General features: G+C 55.8%; 1 protein-coding gene across 9 annotated transcripts; it reads left to right on the forward strand.

The window, feature by feature from the left end:
- The first annotated feature begins 78 nt into the window (after positions 1-78).
- On the forward strand, positions 79-16491 carry ARHGEF19 (Rho guanine nucleotide exchange factor 19). 9 transcript variants are annotated; one of them, XM_072975312.1, is made up of 20 exons: positions 79-320; positions 841-957; positions 1241-3116; positions 4145-4231; positions 5456-5528; positions 6586-7029; positions 7456-7737; positions 7912-8020; positions 8097-8173; positions 8541-8803; positions 9574-9734; positions 9848-10000; positions 10264-10393; positions 10539-10613; positions 10795-10884; positions 11061-11221; positions 13221-13379; positions 13701-13780; positions 15393-15497; positions 15910-16491. In XM_072975312.1, the coding sequence occupies exons 3-20, from the start codon at positions 3015-3017 to the stop codon at positions 16065-16067; spliced, it is 2709 nt and encodes a 902-aa protein (XP_072831413.1). In that variant the 5' UTR covers positions 79-320; positions 841-957; positions 1241-3014; the 3' UTR covers positions 16068-16491. The 9 variants fall into 9 exon arrangements, with proteins under 9 accessions (XP_072831413.1, XP_072831412.1, XP_072831414.1 ...); XM_072975311.1 differs by having other exon boundaries at positions 841-3116; XM_072975313.1 differs by lacking the exon at positions 841-957 and having other exon boundaries at positions 3010-3116.
- Positions 16492-16749: the final 258 nt, after the last annotated feature.

The raw sequence follows: 16749 nt of genomic DNA on the forward strand, positions 1-16749 counted from the left end.
CTGGGGGCGGGGTGCTGAATCTAGAGGAGGGGCGGGACCCTGTGGGAGGGGTGGGGCGGGGCCTAAGTGGGAGGGCAGGAAGCTGAGTCTGAGGGGCTGACTAGAGGGTAGAGCTAGTTCAGGATATGTGCTAACCGGGCAGGGCCAGGCTCTAGGGCGAGGAGGCGCGAGAGTGCCAGACGCGGAGTCGAGAGCCTCGCGGCACCCCACGCCCTTTGCTCCCAGGCACAAGGCCTTTCGCGACACGCAAGGGAATCTCACCCTCTTCTACTGGAAGGAAGCTGCTGGCTGTGCGTCTGGGCTTCATCATCGCCTTCGAGGTAGGCTCAGCCAACTGTGCGTTGAACAGACCAGGGTCCAAGTTCAGGCTGTGCCGCCGAATGGCTGTAAATGGGGTATATTACAGAATAGGATCTACTTCATTGGGTCGCTAGGAAGATTCAGTGGCAAGCATCTGCACAGCATAGTAGGTGCTCAGTGAATTAATGTCATGACTATACTAATGTTATCTCTTGGCAGCAGTCCTGGAGGAAGGAGAGGAAGCATGCCCCTTCCAGCTTTGCTTAAGGTTCTCTTTCTCTAGCCCTGACTCTAACAGGGTCCCTAGGGTTAAGGGGTTCGAACTATACCTCTGTGTCTTTCGGCAAATGACAACCTCTTTATGCTTCAGTTTCTTTACAGGTAGAACAGGAGAAGTAATCTACTCACCTCCTAGAGTTATTGTGAGGATTAAGTGAATGAATACCCGAAAATCCTCAGAATAGTGTCTTGCATTTAGTAAACGCTCCATAATTTAAGATTGTTAAGGCAATCGTTCTCTTTGGCCTCCCTTCTCCCCAGCACGTGGTGTTCTTCCTGAGCCTCGTCGTCTGGCTCGTGCCCGACGTGCCAGCCATCCTGGCTACCAAGATCAAGCGCGGGCGCTACCTGGCCAAGCTGGCACTGGCAGACAACCGGGTGGCACTGCTTTCTGTCAGCGCTGCCCGCGGACCCTGGCCCCACCCCCTATGACCACGCCCCTCTACCCGCCCCCAGGGCTAAGCTCAGCTTTCTTGCTCCGCCCTTCGTTTGGCCTCGCCCAGAGAGAGGATTGGCCAGATGCCCTCTAATTTCCACTTGGCCCCGCCCTTCACCCATCCTTGTCACGCCCCTTCTCTTAAATTATTTCCACCAGAGTAGTTTCTGCTCTGGAGGGTCCTCCTGCTCTGCTTAACCTAGCCATGCTTTCTGTTTGCTGCAGCAGGGGCGCTGTCCCTGGAGCCCAGGACGTAGAGGCGAGTGAGGAGAGACTGCCCTTCCACGACGCTAGTTCCCCCAAGATGCTTCCTTCATTGGGGTCCTCTGCTTCCAGCCAGGGGTCTGGGCAGTACCTTGGCCAGCCGCCTCAAGGTTGCCTGGGAGCTGGGATGAGAGGGTTAGGGTTCTCTGAAGACCCCTAGTCCTGCCTTGCCTCTCCATGTTCCCAGTCTCCTGCTCTATGTGCAGTACTGACAATAAACCTCTCTTTGTGCCCCATTGTGACATCTCTCCATGGACACCTGGTCCCTACTCACTCTGTGCAGTGTCTTCTCATTACATGATGATGCTCTGAGGGGCCAAAGTAGACATGAAGGAGTGAAGGGACCTAACCACTCTGAACCGAGTGGTCACCATTTGGTAGGGGAGAGTTCATTAGTGTCTGGGTGTGGACCTCTTATCCCATGCGCTAATCAAAGCCTATAATGTGTAAATAACAATAAAAGAGCTTAGCTAGATCAGCTGAAATACTTCCCAATGGATTTTCACACACTTTTCACCAGATCCTTCCTAAAGCCCAGTGAAGCAGTACTGGGCAGTGGTTAAGGACACACATTGGTGGTGGAGTCAGACAGACCTGGGTTTGAATATTAGTTTTGACTTTTATTTGCTGTGTGACCTTGGACAAGTTCAGTCATTATCTGTGAGATAGGGATTTCATAGAGCCGATGGGAGATTTAAATGGGATAATGTGCTTAACCTGTGCAAGCCTCCTTTCCTCATTTGATTAAGTGGGAGAAATAACAGTATCTATCTTCTAAGGTTGCGGTGGAGATTAAATGAATAAATAGATGTGAAGTGCTCAGAAGGGTGGCCGGCACACAGTCAGTGTACAATTAGAATTATTAGCAACATGAGTATTAGTATTTGTATACATAATTGTATTAAGTGCCTGGCAATTACCAAGTGCTCAGATAAATGGCAGGTAGTATTAGGGAGAAAACAACTTCCCAACTTTCTCAGGTTTGTGAAGATTGCATGCCAGGTACAGAGTAGGCCCTCCTTACTAAAGGCTGGTTCTACTTGGGCTATTTGAATTGGTTTTTTGAGGGTTCATTCAGTGTGGGCTAGAGCTTGGGAAGTCTGGTGGAGGAGGCTGCTGGAGGTGGTGAGGTGGGTCATTATAGGCAGCAAGGGAGGATGGATGGTTCATGAGGAACTGGGATGCTGCAAGGCCAGGATGGTGCCAGATGGTGCCAGGATGGTGCCAGATGGTCACATCACAGACTTTTCACAATTTTCGTCTCCCAACCATAGAGACGAGTGTTCCCATTTTATAGATGCTGTAGCCCGCTCTGAGAGAGTCAGTACACTGCAGAGTCCTCAGGGTCCCTGAGAAGTCTAAGGCGTGGGAGTTTCTCTGCAAAGGTCCCAGGATGCTCCCCAGCCCCAAGAAGCCCCCTGCAGACGTTTCACATTTGGGAAGCTCCAGAAGATGGGTGACCTGTCCCCTGGGAGGAAAAGCAGTGCCTCTTCCATCTTTAAGATGTTAGTCTGGGGTCCTTCAGAGCCTCTCCTGGGCATAGGACTCCCATTGTTCCAGCCCCCCTCTTGTACCTCAGACTGGCCAAACCGGTTCTGGGGAAGGGGGGCGGGGAGCAGGCACGTTGAGACAGCCGCCTGCCCGCCTGCCCGCCTGCGAGGTTCCCTCCGCCCTTGCCTCCCCCCTCCCTGCCCCACACAATACCTGGGATCTTGCATTGCCTGGCTCAGGGGCCATGCTGACATCGCCCCCTGAGGACCTGGCTGCAACCCCAGAGCCCCCAGGGTGGCCTGGAGCCCTGGACGTGCTGGAGGCTGGACGGAGCTCCCTGGCTGAGGTAGGGCCCACCTGGCTGCCAGCAACCCCATCCTCCTCCCGCCAGTTTTCCCAAATGAGTCCTTTGTGCTGCCTGCCCGGCCTCTTATCCTGGTCCCCACACACTTACGGCCTCTTGGGGCTCCACAACCTTCTTGGCCTGGATCCCCTTTCCAGCCAATCTCCCACTTGGCCTTGTTGGTTATGGAGAAGAGGGGCCCTGCCCGGGCCCTACTCCTCTGAGCAGCAGGACAAGGGGTACCAGGGAGGGGGCAGGGAAAAGCTGGGTATAGGAGGCCAGAGCCTCTTTCCCCAGACTGTGGTAGTGGCCAGGACTCTCTCTGCCATCCTTGCCAAATGGGCCCATTGTCCATGTGATTAACAGTGCCCACTGGATGGGACCCTCCTTGGCCCTGCCCATCCTTCTCAGCCTGCAGAGGCACTTGTGATGACACAGGTTTCCTAGATGGGGTGGCTGGGGTCCTACAGATGGGGACACTCAGGCCCAGGCATAGGCTATGATTTGCCTAAGACCACACAGCTGATCAGTGTCAACACAGGGCCTTGAATGTTGGCAGGGGTTTTCCCCTGGGGGCTCCAGAATGACCCTTGCCTAGTGGGCACTATAGTATCTCGTGTTCATATCTTGGGCAGGTAATGTCCCTGTTACCTGGGGCTAGTCTCTTCTGGAAATTCTTTTTCTTCTTATTTTTCGCCTAGCAGAGATAAGCTATAAACACTATGAACATAGTTCTGCCCTCTCCTTGGTCCCCAGCATTGAGGTTGAGTGGATCACATCCATGGAAGGCCACAGAGCTGGCATCCCAGCTAGATGGGTCATTCCCATTGCCCCTTGGCCAGGACAGAGGTGGAGGCTGACTCCCTCCTGACTTCCTCCCTAGGGACTAGCCTCCAGCCTGTCTCTCCCCACCCCCCACCCCCACCAGAAGCCTTACACCCCCCCATTTACATAGCCTTCTCCTCTGAGACTTTAACAGTGGGTGCTCCTGCCCCAAGGGTCCCATGTTTTTTGCTCATTTCTCCCTGCAGTTGACAAGGGTGAGGGGTTCTTCCTCGCCCTCCAGGGGCTTCCAGAACCCAAGTGGAGAGAATCTCCCAGAATACAAAGGAGCAGAGGTATGTGTATATTCTGCCACATGTGGACCCACAGATGCAAGGGGGACTTCTGTGTTAAGGACTTGATTCTGGCAGAGAAAGAGACCTGTCTGCTGGGCAGTGGTCCCCTGTGTCTCCTGCCACATGCTTCTGCAAAATAGGGTGTGTCTCACCATCACTGCCTCAGTTTCCCTATCCATGTGATGGCCCAAGCCATCCCTCGACAACAGAAAGACTAATAATCCTCAAAAGAATGATTATCAACTACAAAGCTCCCACTATGTGCTAGGTGCTTTATATGCGTTATTGTTAATTTTCATATTAGTGTTGGCATAAGTATCCTATTTACCAGATGAGGAAACTGAGAGACTTGCTTCCTGTGGGGAGGGCCTGGAGGAGGAACTGTTCCTTAGGAACAGCCACCCCACCCTCACTCCAGGCAGGGGATGAAGAGGACTGGGGGAAAGCAGGTTGAGGGGCTGTGCACAGTGGGGCCCAGTCACAGATCCAGTTGTCCCCTACTGGGTCCTCCCCTCCTTCCCACTCTCCCAGGGTCATTGACACTGTTACTATTTCTCTCATGCCAAAGTTTTCTCTCTCTCTCTGTGCACTGAGTCCCTGGGTTTTCAGCCAGAACAGTTAGCTATTACTTCCTCCACGAAGCTTTCCTGGAATGCCTGGATCAAGATGAGCCCAGAACCCTACTCTGAAGTTTCCTCTGGGTTGGCTCTTGCCAACCTGAATTGTAACTGTTTTCATTTTTGGCTTCCACACGAGACTGGAAACCCCCCAGGGCATGAAACATTTGCCCATCTGTCTCCCCGAGTTTTTCTGGGCTTCACATCTGTCTCTGAGTATCTAGTCTGTCTGAAATTTTCATTGTCTCTGTCTCTCTGTCTCCATCTCTGGATCCCTGAATGTCTCAGCATCTGTGGTTTTCTGGTTTTGAGTGTTTTAGGGTCTCCGTTTCTGGGTTGCTGTCTAAAAGGTCTGAGTTCTCCAAGTCCCAATCCCTCAGTCTCTCAGTCTCTGTCTCCTGGGTATCCTGGCCCTGCCAGGCTGGGCATTACCCCTTTGGCCTGAGGGGGCCTCTGGGGGGGTCCTTGCTGCCCAGCCTGCCCACAGCGAGGCCAGGCTAGGGTAGGCCCCCGCCCAGCCCGCTCCCTGTTCCCTCCCTCCCTCCCTGCTTGCCTCACCACAGGGTTTGATGAATCAAACTCTTTGTCTGGGTGGGATCTCCCCCAGCCAGCTGGGCAGAGAGAGGGCTTCCCCTGCCGGAGCAGCCGAACAACATCAGCAGCAGGCCTTGGCTGGAGAGGTGAGGGGCTGCGGGAGGGCAGCCTGCGAAGGGCCACGGGGCAAGGGCTGGAGGGCTCAGACCACTGATCATTAGGTCTGTCCTGAGGCTCCAGCAGCCTCCCTGGGGATGACTTACTGCCCAGAGAAGGCCCGTTCAGCCTGGCCCAATCCTGGGGCTGGGAGCTGGGGTAGGGAAGAACCCCTCTCTCACCCCAAGCTGGGGGGCTGGGGCACTTTCCTGCCCTTCTCCTGGGATGACCCAGTCTGATCTGGGTGGTGGCCCGCCCGCTAGTCTGTGACTCTCCCAGCCAACTTGGCATGGGTGTGGGCACCACTCAGGGCTGAAGGCTGCAACTCCGGGCCTGGGAGGGGAAGTTGGATAACACCAAAGCAAGGACTTCTGGGTCTGTGTGTTTGTATCTGCAGCAGGGTGTGTGAGTGTGAATGGAACAGCAGTGTGAGAAAGCTTGAGTGGGTAGGTGACTATCTGGTGGGTCAGCATGTGTGTGTGAAATCCGAGTGAATATATGGACTTCTGTAAAAAAGTGTGTGTAAATGTATGAGCCTATGAATTTGAAATGTCTGAGTGTATCAGTGAAAGTGTGTGTGTCAATGTGTGTGCTCGGGAGAAAATGTGTGTGCATGAGTGTGGACAGACGGGAGTTTGTGTGACAGTTTGTGTCTGATCCCATGCCCCAGTGAGAGTTAGGAAATGTGCAAGGTGCCTAAAAGCACCGATTCAGAAGCTAGACTGCCTGGGTTTGAATCCTGGCTCCACCATTTACCAAATAACAATTGCTGTGCCTCATTTTCCTCACCATAAAATGAGGCTAGTAATAGTATCAGCTCAGGGTTATTGTGAGGATTAAATGAAATAATATATGGAAAGTACTTGGCCTGTCATTCAGTAAATGCCAAGTAAGCCTTAGCTTTTACTATATAGTTAGGTGTGAGAGTGCTTATACAGATGTGTGTACACATGTGTACACAAGGGTTTGTCCAGGCCTCCAGGACATGGTGGCTTGCTGGCCCGCCCTGTTACCCTGTGTCTTGCTCTGATGCCTTCTCCTCTGCAGGCCCAGGTGGGTGGCAGAGCAACAGAGGAATGGACTGTGGGCCACCTGCCACCCTCCAGTCCCATCTGGCTGGGCCACCTGGCACTGCCCACCACCCAGTAGCTGTGTGCCAGCAGGAAAGTCTGTCCTTTGTACAGTTGCCCACCCTGCAGCCCCCAAGCCCTGTGTGTCTGGATCTCTTCCTCGTCGCTCCAGAGGAGCTGCAGGCGCCTGGCAGCCGCTGGTCCCTGGGGACCCCTGCTCCTCTCCAAGGGCTGCTATGGCCATCATCCCCAGGAGGCCCAGACACTGAGATCTCTGCCAGTGCGGGAATGCGGCCCAGCAGGGCTGGCAGCTGGCCACACTGTCCTAGTGCCCAGGCTCCAGCTCCAGAGGGACCCTGGAGTTCCCAGCACCCACAGCCACAGCGCCGGGCCAGCCATGGCTCAGAGAAGAAGTCAGCCTGTGAGTTACTCTGGGTGGGGGAGTGGTAGCCTAGTGGGGCAGATAGGAGAGAGCCTGGGTGGCTCTTTTAGGACTTTTAAGCCCCAGAGTTCCCCAAATAGGCAGGACAAGTGATAGATTTTAGCAATAAGGGAGCTGGGGCTCAGGGAAGGCAAGTGATTTGTCTGAGGTTACAAAGTGAGTGGCTATCCTGGGCTCCTTGGCCCTTTGCCCACCCTTTGCCCACTGCAGTCAGGCAGTCAGGCACAGTGCTTTCTCTCTACCCCTCTTGTTGATCCCATTACACTGGAGAAAGATCCTGGCAAAAACATTGGCCATTCTCTTGGGCATGTCCCCCAGATGCTCAGGGCCACAGAGCAGCTGCAGGGAGAAGGTGGGGAGAGACCCAGTGGATGCCAGCCTCTGCTCTCACCCCGCCGCTTGCAGGGCGCAAGATGCGGGTGTACCAGCGTGAAGAGGCCCTTGGGAGCCCCGAGGCCCATCCTGTCTTCCTGGAGCCTAGCCGGGTGACAGAGCAGGCACTGAGCACAGAGGAGCCTGGGCCGCTGGAAATGCCTGGGTCCACCCGAGTGGGCCTCGAGGGGCCTGAGCGGAGGCGCTTCTCAGCCTCTGAGCTGATGACTCGGCTGCACTCTTCCCTGCGCCTGGGGCGGAATTCTGCAGCCAAGGCACTGACTCCAGGGTCAGGCACTGGAGTTGCCCAGGAAGGTACCAGCTCCTCCTCCCCTGGGCCCTAAGAGCAGCCCAAGAGCCAGATGTGGGGTGGGGCACAGCTCACATTCACTGGATACCTGAGATTGGGGGCTGGTTAACTGGAGTGTGGTGCCCCAGTGCCCAGCACCACTCCTGGGGCCACCCTCTCTCAGCTCTTGCCCTCTCCAGGGAAAGCGTCTGCAATGGAGTCGCGCAGTATAGAGATGAGGGTGGACGCTATGGCGATGTCAGCCCCTGTTGACCTGAGCAGGGGCCATGGCAGCTGGCCCGAGCCCAGGTACTACTTCCCACTCCGGGCTCGGGTCCAAGGCGGGGGTACCGGCGAAGAAGGGCTCCGACACTTCCTTTCCTAGGCTGGATGCGCAAGAAGAGCCGGCTCTGGGTTCCAGGAGCGCCAGCGAGCGGCGCCAGTCACGGTTCCTCCTTAACTGTACGTGGGATGTGATCACGGAGGAAGGGGTTGGGGGCTTGGGGGTCCTGGGAAGCTGGGATTTGGAGAGTTGAGAGGTAGGGATTTTGTGAGAGGGAGAGAACTGAACTCTCAGTATCCAGCACAGGGGCTAGCATACAGTTGGTACTCAAGCAGTGTTTGTAGAATGAGTGAGTGAATGAATGAATTCACTGTGTCCCGCTATCCGAACCGTTGAAATGGCTAGTTAAGTGAGGCGGGCCCTTGGGGGAGACGGGGTGGGAGGGGTAAGCCAGGGGGGAGGCGGGGTGGGAGGGGGCAGCCAGGGAGGAGCCGGGCCAGGCCGGCAGGAGCCCCACGGTCCTCCTTCGCCCCTCTCCCCACCCAGCCGTCCTCTACCAGGAATACAGCGACGTGGCCAGCGCCCGCGAACTGCGGCGGCAGCAGCGCGAGGAGGAGGGCCCGGGGGACGAGGCGGAGGGCGCGGAGGAGGGGCCCGGGCCGCCGCGTGTCAACCTCTCCCCGAGCAGCTCCTTCCGGGCGCAGCGTTCGGCGCGAGGCTCCACCTTCTCGCTGTGGCAGGACATCCCCGACGTGCGCGGCAGCGGCGTCCTGGCTACGCTGAGTCTGCGCGACTGCAAACTGCAGGAGGTGGGCGCGGGACCCCGCGGGGTGGGGCCGGCGGGGCTGCTCGCGGTGCGAGGTGGTCCTGGGGCCCACAGTGGGAGGTGCATAGAAGCGGCGGGGTCAGCAGTAGGTGGCTGGCAAAGTCCAGCAGTAGATGGACTTTGAGGAACGCGGGCCACGGGGGTACCCAGCCAGCTGGCTTGCAAACTGCAGGTGGGCATGAAACCCAGCGGGGAAAGCGGGGCCATAAAAGAGGAACTGTCAATGAGGAAGGTGAGTCTAGGACCTGACAAGGTGGGGCTGGCCTCGTGCTAGGACGCAGGAGCCGTGGAGCCAAAGGCGAGAGGGGAAGCTCGGTTGAGGGGCGGTGTCAGGGGCGGGGCCAACGGCCGAGGCCTACCATAGGGCAGGGACCGAGAGGGGAGCCACCCAGAGCGCAAAACGTAAGGTGTGCCCGGGACTAGGTGGGGCCAAGGGCAGAGGCGGAGTCGGCAGGGGTCGGGACTAATGGAAGGACACGCCACTGAAGGGGCAGGGTCTTCAGAAGACTAGGGCTCGACCAGATAGGCGGAGCTGGGGGCGCAAACTGGGTTTGACAATTACAAGCAGCAGGAGGCGGGTCCCAGATCCCTGCCTGGCACCAGATTAGGGGAGGGGCTAGAGAAGGGGAGGAGACACGGGAATGCAGCTGTGTCAAAGGAGGTGGTGTCCAGGGCGTGGGATGCGCGTGGTGAGCGAGGCAAGGGGGTTCAGGCTGGTGTGGGCTTTTCAACCCTGCGTCCGCCCTCGCTCAGGCCAAGTTTGAGCTGATCACGTCGGAGGCCTCATACATTCACAGCCTGTCGGTGGCCGTGGGCCACTTCTTAGGCTCAGCTGAGCTGAATGAGTGTCTGGGGGCCCAGGACAAGCAGTGGCTGTTCTCCAAACTGCCCGAGGTCAAGAGCACCAGTGAGAGGTGAGAGAGTGGTCTGTCCTCGCCGGGGTCAGGGACCGAGCCTGCAATTGACTGGGCCCCCAGGTCTGAGGTCTCATCCGGGTCCTGGCCCTGACCCCCTGCTGACCTTTCAGGTTCCTACAGGACCTGGAGCAGCGGCTGGAGGCAGATGTCCTGCGCTTCAGTGTGTGCGATGTTGTGTTGTACCACTGCCCGGACTTCCGTCGCGTCTACCTGCCCTATGTCACCAACCAGGCCTATCAGGAGCGCACCTACCAGCGCCTGCTGTAGGGCTGGGGGCTCTGAAAGGGGAGGTGGGGGAGGATAGAGAGTCTCAGGCAGCAATAGGTACAGAGGATTGGGTGAGGAGGGGTGACCCAGGAGGGGAGGGGTACTGGAAAAGGGCTCTGTGACCAGGATGAGGCTAGACTCAACCCCAAAGGACAGGAAGGGTGTGCTGAGAAGGCATCTGAAGAACCAATGGGTGGCTGGAGTCATGGATCCCAGGGGTCAGGTTTACCTGTGATCGCAGACCCTCCCCATTCTCCAGCCTGGAGAACCCCAAGTTCCCCGGCATCCTGGCTCGCCTGGAGGAATCCCCCGTGTGCCAACGCCTGCCCCTTACCTCCTTCCTCATCCTGCCATTTCAGAGGATCACCCGCCTCAAGATGCTGGTGGAGGTACCCGGAGGGCACCAGGCTGTGATGAGGGCTGGGTGGGGGAAATGCTGATGTGCCCCCCACAGCCCTTTCTGGGCACCCAGGGCTGGGCAGTGTCACTGGGGGAGGTCACAGACTGCCTCATTGCACTGACCCCACCCTCCAGAACATCCTGAAGCGGACAACACAGGGCTCTGAAGATGAACACATGGCCACCAAGGCTTTCAATGCACTCAAGGAGGTGAGCTCGGTGGGGCAGGGGGTGTCTGGCTCCCAAGGGCCTCCCCAAACCCCTGAGTGTCTCTAGAGGAGCTCCAGCCTTCGGCGTCTCTGGTCCCTAGGTGGGAGCCTGAGGCTGGGCCAGGGGAGCCAGGGTTGGGGGCTACGGGGGCGCTGCAGGTGTCCACCTATGGCCTCCCCAGCTGGTGCAGGAGTGCAACGCTAGTGTGCAGTCCATGAAGAGGACAGAGGAGCTCATCCACCTTAGCAAGAAGATCCACTTTGAGGGCAAGGTGCATACCCTGAGCTGGGAGATGGGGTGCACGAAGGGGCATCTCTTGTCACCTCCTTCCCTGGGGGCTGCAGGCCAGTTCATCAGTGTCCACACCCTCCCATCCCTTGCCCTGTGCTCCCTTCCCTGCTGCCCTGGCCTGATGTGTACTCCCCCTTGCCTCCTCCATCCTCCCAGATCTTCCCGCTGATCTCTCAGGCCCGCTGGCTGGTTCGGCACGGGGAGCTGGTGGAGCTGGCACCGCTGCCTGCAGCACCCCCTGCCAAGCTGAAGCTGTCCAGCAAGGCGGTCTACCTGCACCTCTTCAACGACTGCCTGCTGCTCTCTCGGAGGAAGGAGTGAGTTGGGGTGTGGGGCGGGAGGTAGATTGAGGTGGGGGTTCCCTTCTTCCCCACCACTGGGCTCACAACCAGTCTATCACTGGGCCCAGGAGCCCTCGCCTGTGTCAGGCTGTGCTGCCAGGGTGCCCTGAGCCTTGGAGGCTCCCCCAAGAAAGGCAAAGATCAGGCAAGTTCATCTTCTGAACCTGAATCCAGGGTTGGACTATGTGAAGAGGACTTGAAGCTGCTGTGAGCTGAAGCCAGTTGGAGCAGAGATTAGGAGCATAGCCCTAGAGTTCCAGCTCTTCCCTGAGTCATAATGATAATCACCAACATTTACTGAGAACCTGTTCTGTGCCAGGAATGCTATGTGGGTTGTTCCCTTTAGTCCTCTAAACATCTTCCTGGGAAGTAGGCTCCCTTGTTATTCTCAACATCATGGAGCTAGTAAGTGCAGGAGCTGGGAGGAGGCCAGGTCTGTCAGATGCCACATCCCAGGCTCTTAACTACTGTACTATCCTGTCTTCCATCTAGGAAATAGAGACTACCATGTAGGGAGATTCAATGTGATAATAACACATGAAGAGTTTAGCACAGTGCCTGGCACATACTGATACTCACTCAGTATTAGCTGTGCTTATTATAAGTTTAGAATGAGGGAGAAGTCTTCTTAAATGAAGTAAGACTTAAGGCTGGATGGGATGAAGGATGGACATCTTATGCTATGGAAGGAGCTCATTTCTGATTTATTTGTTCATTCAAAAAAGCATCACTGAGTCTTTGTTCTATCCTGGGCTGTCCAAAGGGTGCTGGTGACATAGATGAATGAGACTTGTCCTCTGTTCACAGGAGCTCTCAGATCAATGAAAATACATCCTAGTAACCATCTGTTCAAAGTTTTGATGGAAGGGTATACTGTACTGTAATATCCCCTGATATGGGATGAGAATCAGTAAAGCTTCACAGAGGAAGGGACATTTGATTTGGGTTTTGAAGAATAAGTAGGAGTTTTCCAGGTAGAGGAGTTTGAAGGGATATAGCTAAGTCACAGAAGAATATAAGAGCAGGATGTGTTTGAGAGATGATGAAGCCTGATATGGCTGGATTTGTAGAGGGGAAGGGCAGGAGAGGGAAGCTGGGATATTGAAAGTCATGGCAGAGAGGTTGCACTTTGTGAGGGCAGTAGGGAGCATGGAGAGTAAAGCAGAGGAGTGACACTTTACTCCTGGCCGATTTGGAGAATGGTCTGGAAGGGGGACAGGAAGAGACAGGAAGCCCTGGTAATTGCTCAGATGAGAGTAGATGCTCCAGAAGTGGTAGGGGGCTTGGGAACAAGTGAATCCTGGGGACAATAAGGAGACAGACAGATAGGATCTAGCTGCTGGATGGGTGTGAGGGAGAGGGAGGATAGAGCTGAGAACGAGGACTGAGTTTCCTCTTGGGCAACTTGCTGGCATCCTTCACTGAATTGGAGACAATGAAGGGACTTGGTTTGAAGTGGGAGATAATGGTTTTATTTAGATGGGTTGAGATGAAGGAACCTATGGAACATCCTCTCCCCACCCACCCATCCTTCCCATAAGGACTTACCAGACCCAAACAGCGGGCCTGGCCATGTTGGGCACTGGGATACAGTGGCAAATAAGAGACAAAATTCAGCTTCTATACCAGTCAGAGTCAGACATGAAACAGCCCATACAACTCATTAAAGGAACAGCCCAATTGGCTCTTTGAAACAGGGGCTCTGGGGAGAAATTCAGAGAGAAGTAGAAAGCGTGCCTGGGGGTCAGGGACTGGTCTCCAATACCTTCCACCTCTGTCAGTGAGCCAGTGAGAATGGAGCTCTGGATTCCCTTTAGGGGCTTTGCTGGCTGCTGGGGGGCAATGCCCTGTGCAGCCAAGTTCCCTTAAGGGGGTCCTAGAGGGACCAATGACCCCTTCTCCTCCCTGCCAGTGGGTGGGGTAGCTGAGAGCCTGGGCATGGGCCAGGCTGACCTGGCCTCCTCTGGTCCTGCAGACTGGGCAAATTTGCCGTTTTTGTCCACGCCAAGATGGCCGAGCTGCAGGTGAAGGACCTGAGCCTGAAGCTCCAGGGCATCCCTGGCCACGTGTTCCTCCTTCAACTCCTCCCCGGGCAACATGCAAAGCACCAGTTCCTGCTGAGGGCCCGGACGGAGTGAGTGGGCCTGGGTATGGGGAGAGGGGACCCCTCAGGTGGGCACAAGGCCCTTTATCTCTGGCTTCAGGATGGTGGCATAAGGCTGGACATGGGCAGAGCTGGCACCCAGGGTGTTCTGGACCAGTTCTGTTCTTATGCTCAGAGCTGGATGGGGCACCAGCCTGGGAACAGGGCTGTGGGGGACTCTGGGGTAGAGAGGACATGGCCTGGGTTCCAGATCTGGACATCATACCCAGTTCTCCCAGCCCTGGTTTCACCACCCTGGCTCTGGGAGACTGCAGTTTGCATGTTGTGACAACTCAGCCTCCCTCTCCGCAGAAGTGAGAAGCAGCGATGGATCTCAGCCATGTGTCCCTCCAGCCCCCAGGAGGACAAGGAGGTCATGAGTGAGGGGGAAGGTAACAGATGCTACCTTCCCCTCCTAGGGCCACATTCTCCGGGCTGGGTACCTCATTGCTCTCCAATTTCTTTCAGTCCTGGGTGCCATGTGGCCAGCGGGGGGTGGGGGGGGTGGGGAGGGAGATCAGCTGGCTGGGAGCAGTCAGGGGCAGCTCTGCGAAACCTTGAAGGATGGGCAGGATTGACATAGGACAGACCAACCTCCACGCACAGGCAGCACCCTGGAGATAACATTGCCTTTTACATCCTCCCATTTCGTCCTCTCAGAAGCCCATTTTACAAGTTAGAAAACAGAGAGTCAGAGAGGTAAAGTGACATGTCCGAGTTCAGCTAGTAAGTGGCTGACCTGGGACTGGAACCCAGGTCTGTCTCTAGCTTTGCATCAGTGGCAGAGAGGACAGGCACCAGAGCGGTGGGGGTGTGCGGGTGGTGGCGGCAGGGCAAGGGATCTGCTCTGTTAATACAGAGGCTTCTCTAGGTGTGAAATGAGGCTGGTAAGCCAGGGTGCAGCCCAATCAGAGAGCAGCTTCATACAGTGGGGACCAAGTGGCTCTGGAAGGTTTTTGAGCAGGGTGTTAGGGCTGAGCTAATGAAGGAAGGAAGGGAACTTATTTCCATGTGCCAGGGTGCTGGGGGCTTTGTATACGCATTTATTTTATTTAATCCTCGTGACAGCCCCATTAAGTAGAACCATTTTTCATATCTGAGAAAACTGAGGTCCAGTAATGTTAGGTAACGTGCCCAAGGTCACACAGTCAAAAAGCTGGGATTCCAGCCTGGTCTGGCCCCAAGGCCTGTGGTTTTCCTGATATTCTCAGCCCACCTAGTGTGGTTGAAGGAGCTGAGGGCTTGGATTGGAGCAGATTCTCCGGTTTGAGCTAAAGGTCTTGTTTGGGCTGGAGGGTTAATTTCCCACTCTAAAGAGGTGGTCAGGGAAGGTCCTTGAAGGATGGGAGTGGTGGGAGCCATGAAAAGATCCAGAGAAGATCATTCCTGGAAGGGGGAACAGCCAGTGCAAAGGCCCTGGGGCAAGAGGGAGCTTAGAGTGTTTCAGGAATAGCAGGGCAACAAGTGTGGCTGGGCTTCATGAGCGAGGGGGAGGGGGGAAGATGAGGGCAGGTGAGGGGGTTAGCAAGGGGGCAACCCCAAATCATGCAGGGCTCTGCACACTCTGGAAAGGACTTTGGATTTTATTCTAAGAGAACTGGGAAGCCCTGGAGGGTGATAAATGGGGGAGTGATGAGGCTTGAATCCCAGTTGAGAAGGATGGACTGGAGGGAACACCAAAGTAGCATAAGGGGGCCTATTAAAGGACCATGGCTGTTTGTGGGGCTGTCTGGGGGCAGTTGAATTGACCTGGAGATCACAAGCAAAACATTGAATTGAGCTGGGGAGATGAGAGCCCAGGGCACAGAAGCAGTAATCCAAGCCAAGAGGAACGGATTCACCTAGAGCTTGTGTTTAGGGTGAGAGAGGAGTGACCAGGGTGGGCAGAGGAAAAGAAGCAGCAGCGGCTACCCTCCCACCCCTTATTTCCTCCTACTGCCTCTCCCTGCCTCACCCTGCCCCATCCTCCCCTGGAGACTCCCTCACTCTCCCTTGGGCTTTCAGACTGCCCCCAGGTTCAGTGTGTCAGGACATACAAGGCACTGCAGCCAGATGAGCTGACCTTGGAGAAGACTGACATCCTGGCAGTGAGGACCCGGACCAGTGATGGTGAGACGGGCCTCCTGGGAAGGCCTCCCTGATGGGGCTTCAGTGGGCAGGAGCTAGATAGCTAAGACTTCACAGGAAAAGGTTATGCAAGTGTTGGTCATCCACAGCATGCAAGAATCAAGTTAGATAAGAGGAGGAACTTCCTGCTTGCAAAAATGTAGGATTGAGAGTAAGTGATGGGGGAGAGTGGGAAATCCCTCCTCAGAGGATATCAGGAAAAACAGGTCAGAAGTTCATCCACAAGTCTGCTAGAGGCATGCTCCTTCCTGAAGCTGGGAGATGCTGAGACGATGTCGCCTCGGCCACAGGGGTGCAGACGAGGCTTGAATCAGTGTCTAGGTGTTCCCTTGCAGACCTAGCCCCGGTGTTCCTTTGATGCCACTGATGCTGCTCCCGGCCTGTGTGCTCTTAGGCTGGCTGCAGGGGATCCGCCTGGCCGATGGTGAGAAGGGGTGGGTGCCCCAGGCCTACGTGGAAGAGATCAGCAGTCTCAGTGCCCGCCTCCGAAACCTTCGGGAGAATAAGCGGATCACAAGTGCCACCAGCAAACTGGGGGAGCCCCCCGTGTGATGGGTAGCCGTGGCCTGGGACACCAGCTCCACACTCGGCTCCCGGACAGGTCTGGAGGCGCCTGCGGTGCCTCCATGCCCCAAGCTGCTGCTGCTGGGGCTTCTGTTCTGAGGCCTGGCATCGAGGGTACAGGCTGGACACAGGAGGGGTTGTCCTCGTGCTCCTCTGCGTCCATGATTCAGAGCTGAAGGTAGTTTCTTCCTCAGGCTTGGGGGCCACGACATGTGACCTCTGATGTCTGGCAAGGACTGGGGCCCTCTCCTTTTCCTGCTCTCGACCCTGCCTGACTCTGGGCCAGCACTGGTGCTGCTGGGTGCTGGGCCTATATGTGTATGTATATCTGGAGTCTTCTGGCCTGAGCCCGTGTGGGCCCTGGTTGCTGTGACTTGTCTGTAAATAAACTCCCATAATGCCTTTGCTTGGAGTCTGTGAACCATTTGATGCTGCCTCCACTCCAGCCCCGTTTGTCCAACTAAAAATCAGGAGGGTCTCTGGCTACCTCCCAGTGGGGATTTGGCCTTCTGCAGAGTTCACCTCTAAACCAGAGGAGGGTGAGAGAGGGGCTGTATATCAGTTAGACCGCTTGTGGCTGCAATTAACAAAATATCTGATTCAAATAGGCTTAAATATTAAGGAGAATTTGTTAGTTCTTAGATTTATTTCTTATAGCTTCTTTAACAAA

This window comes from Vicugna pacos, chromosome 13 (assembly GCF_048564905.1).
Source record: "Vicugna pacos chromosome 13, VicPac4, whole genome shotgun sequence".
NCBI lineage: Eukaryota > Metazoa > Chordata > Mammalia > Artiodactyla > Camelidae > Vicugna > Vicugna pacos.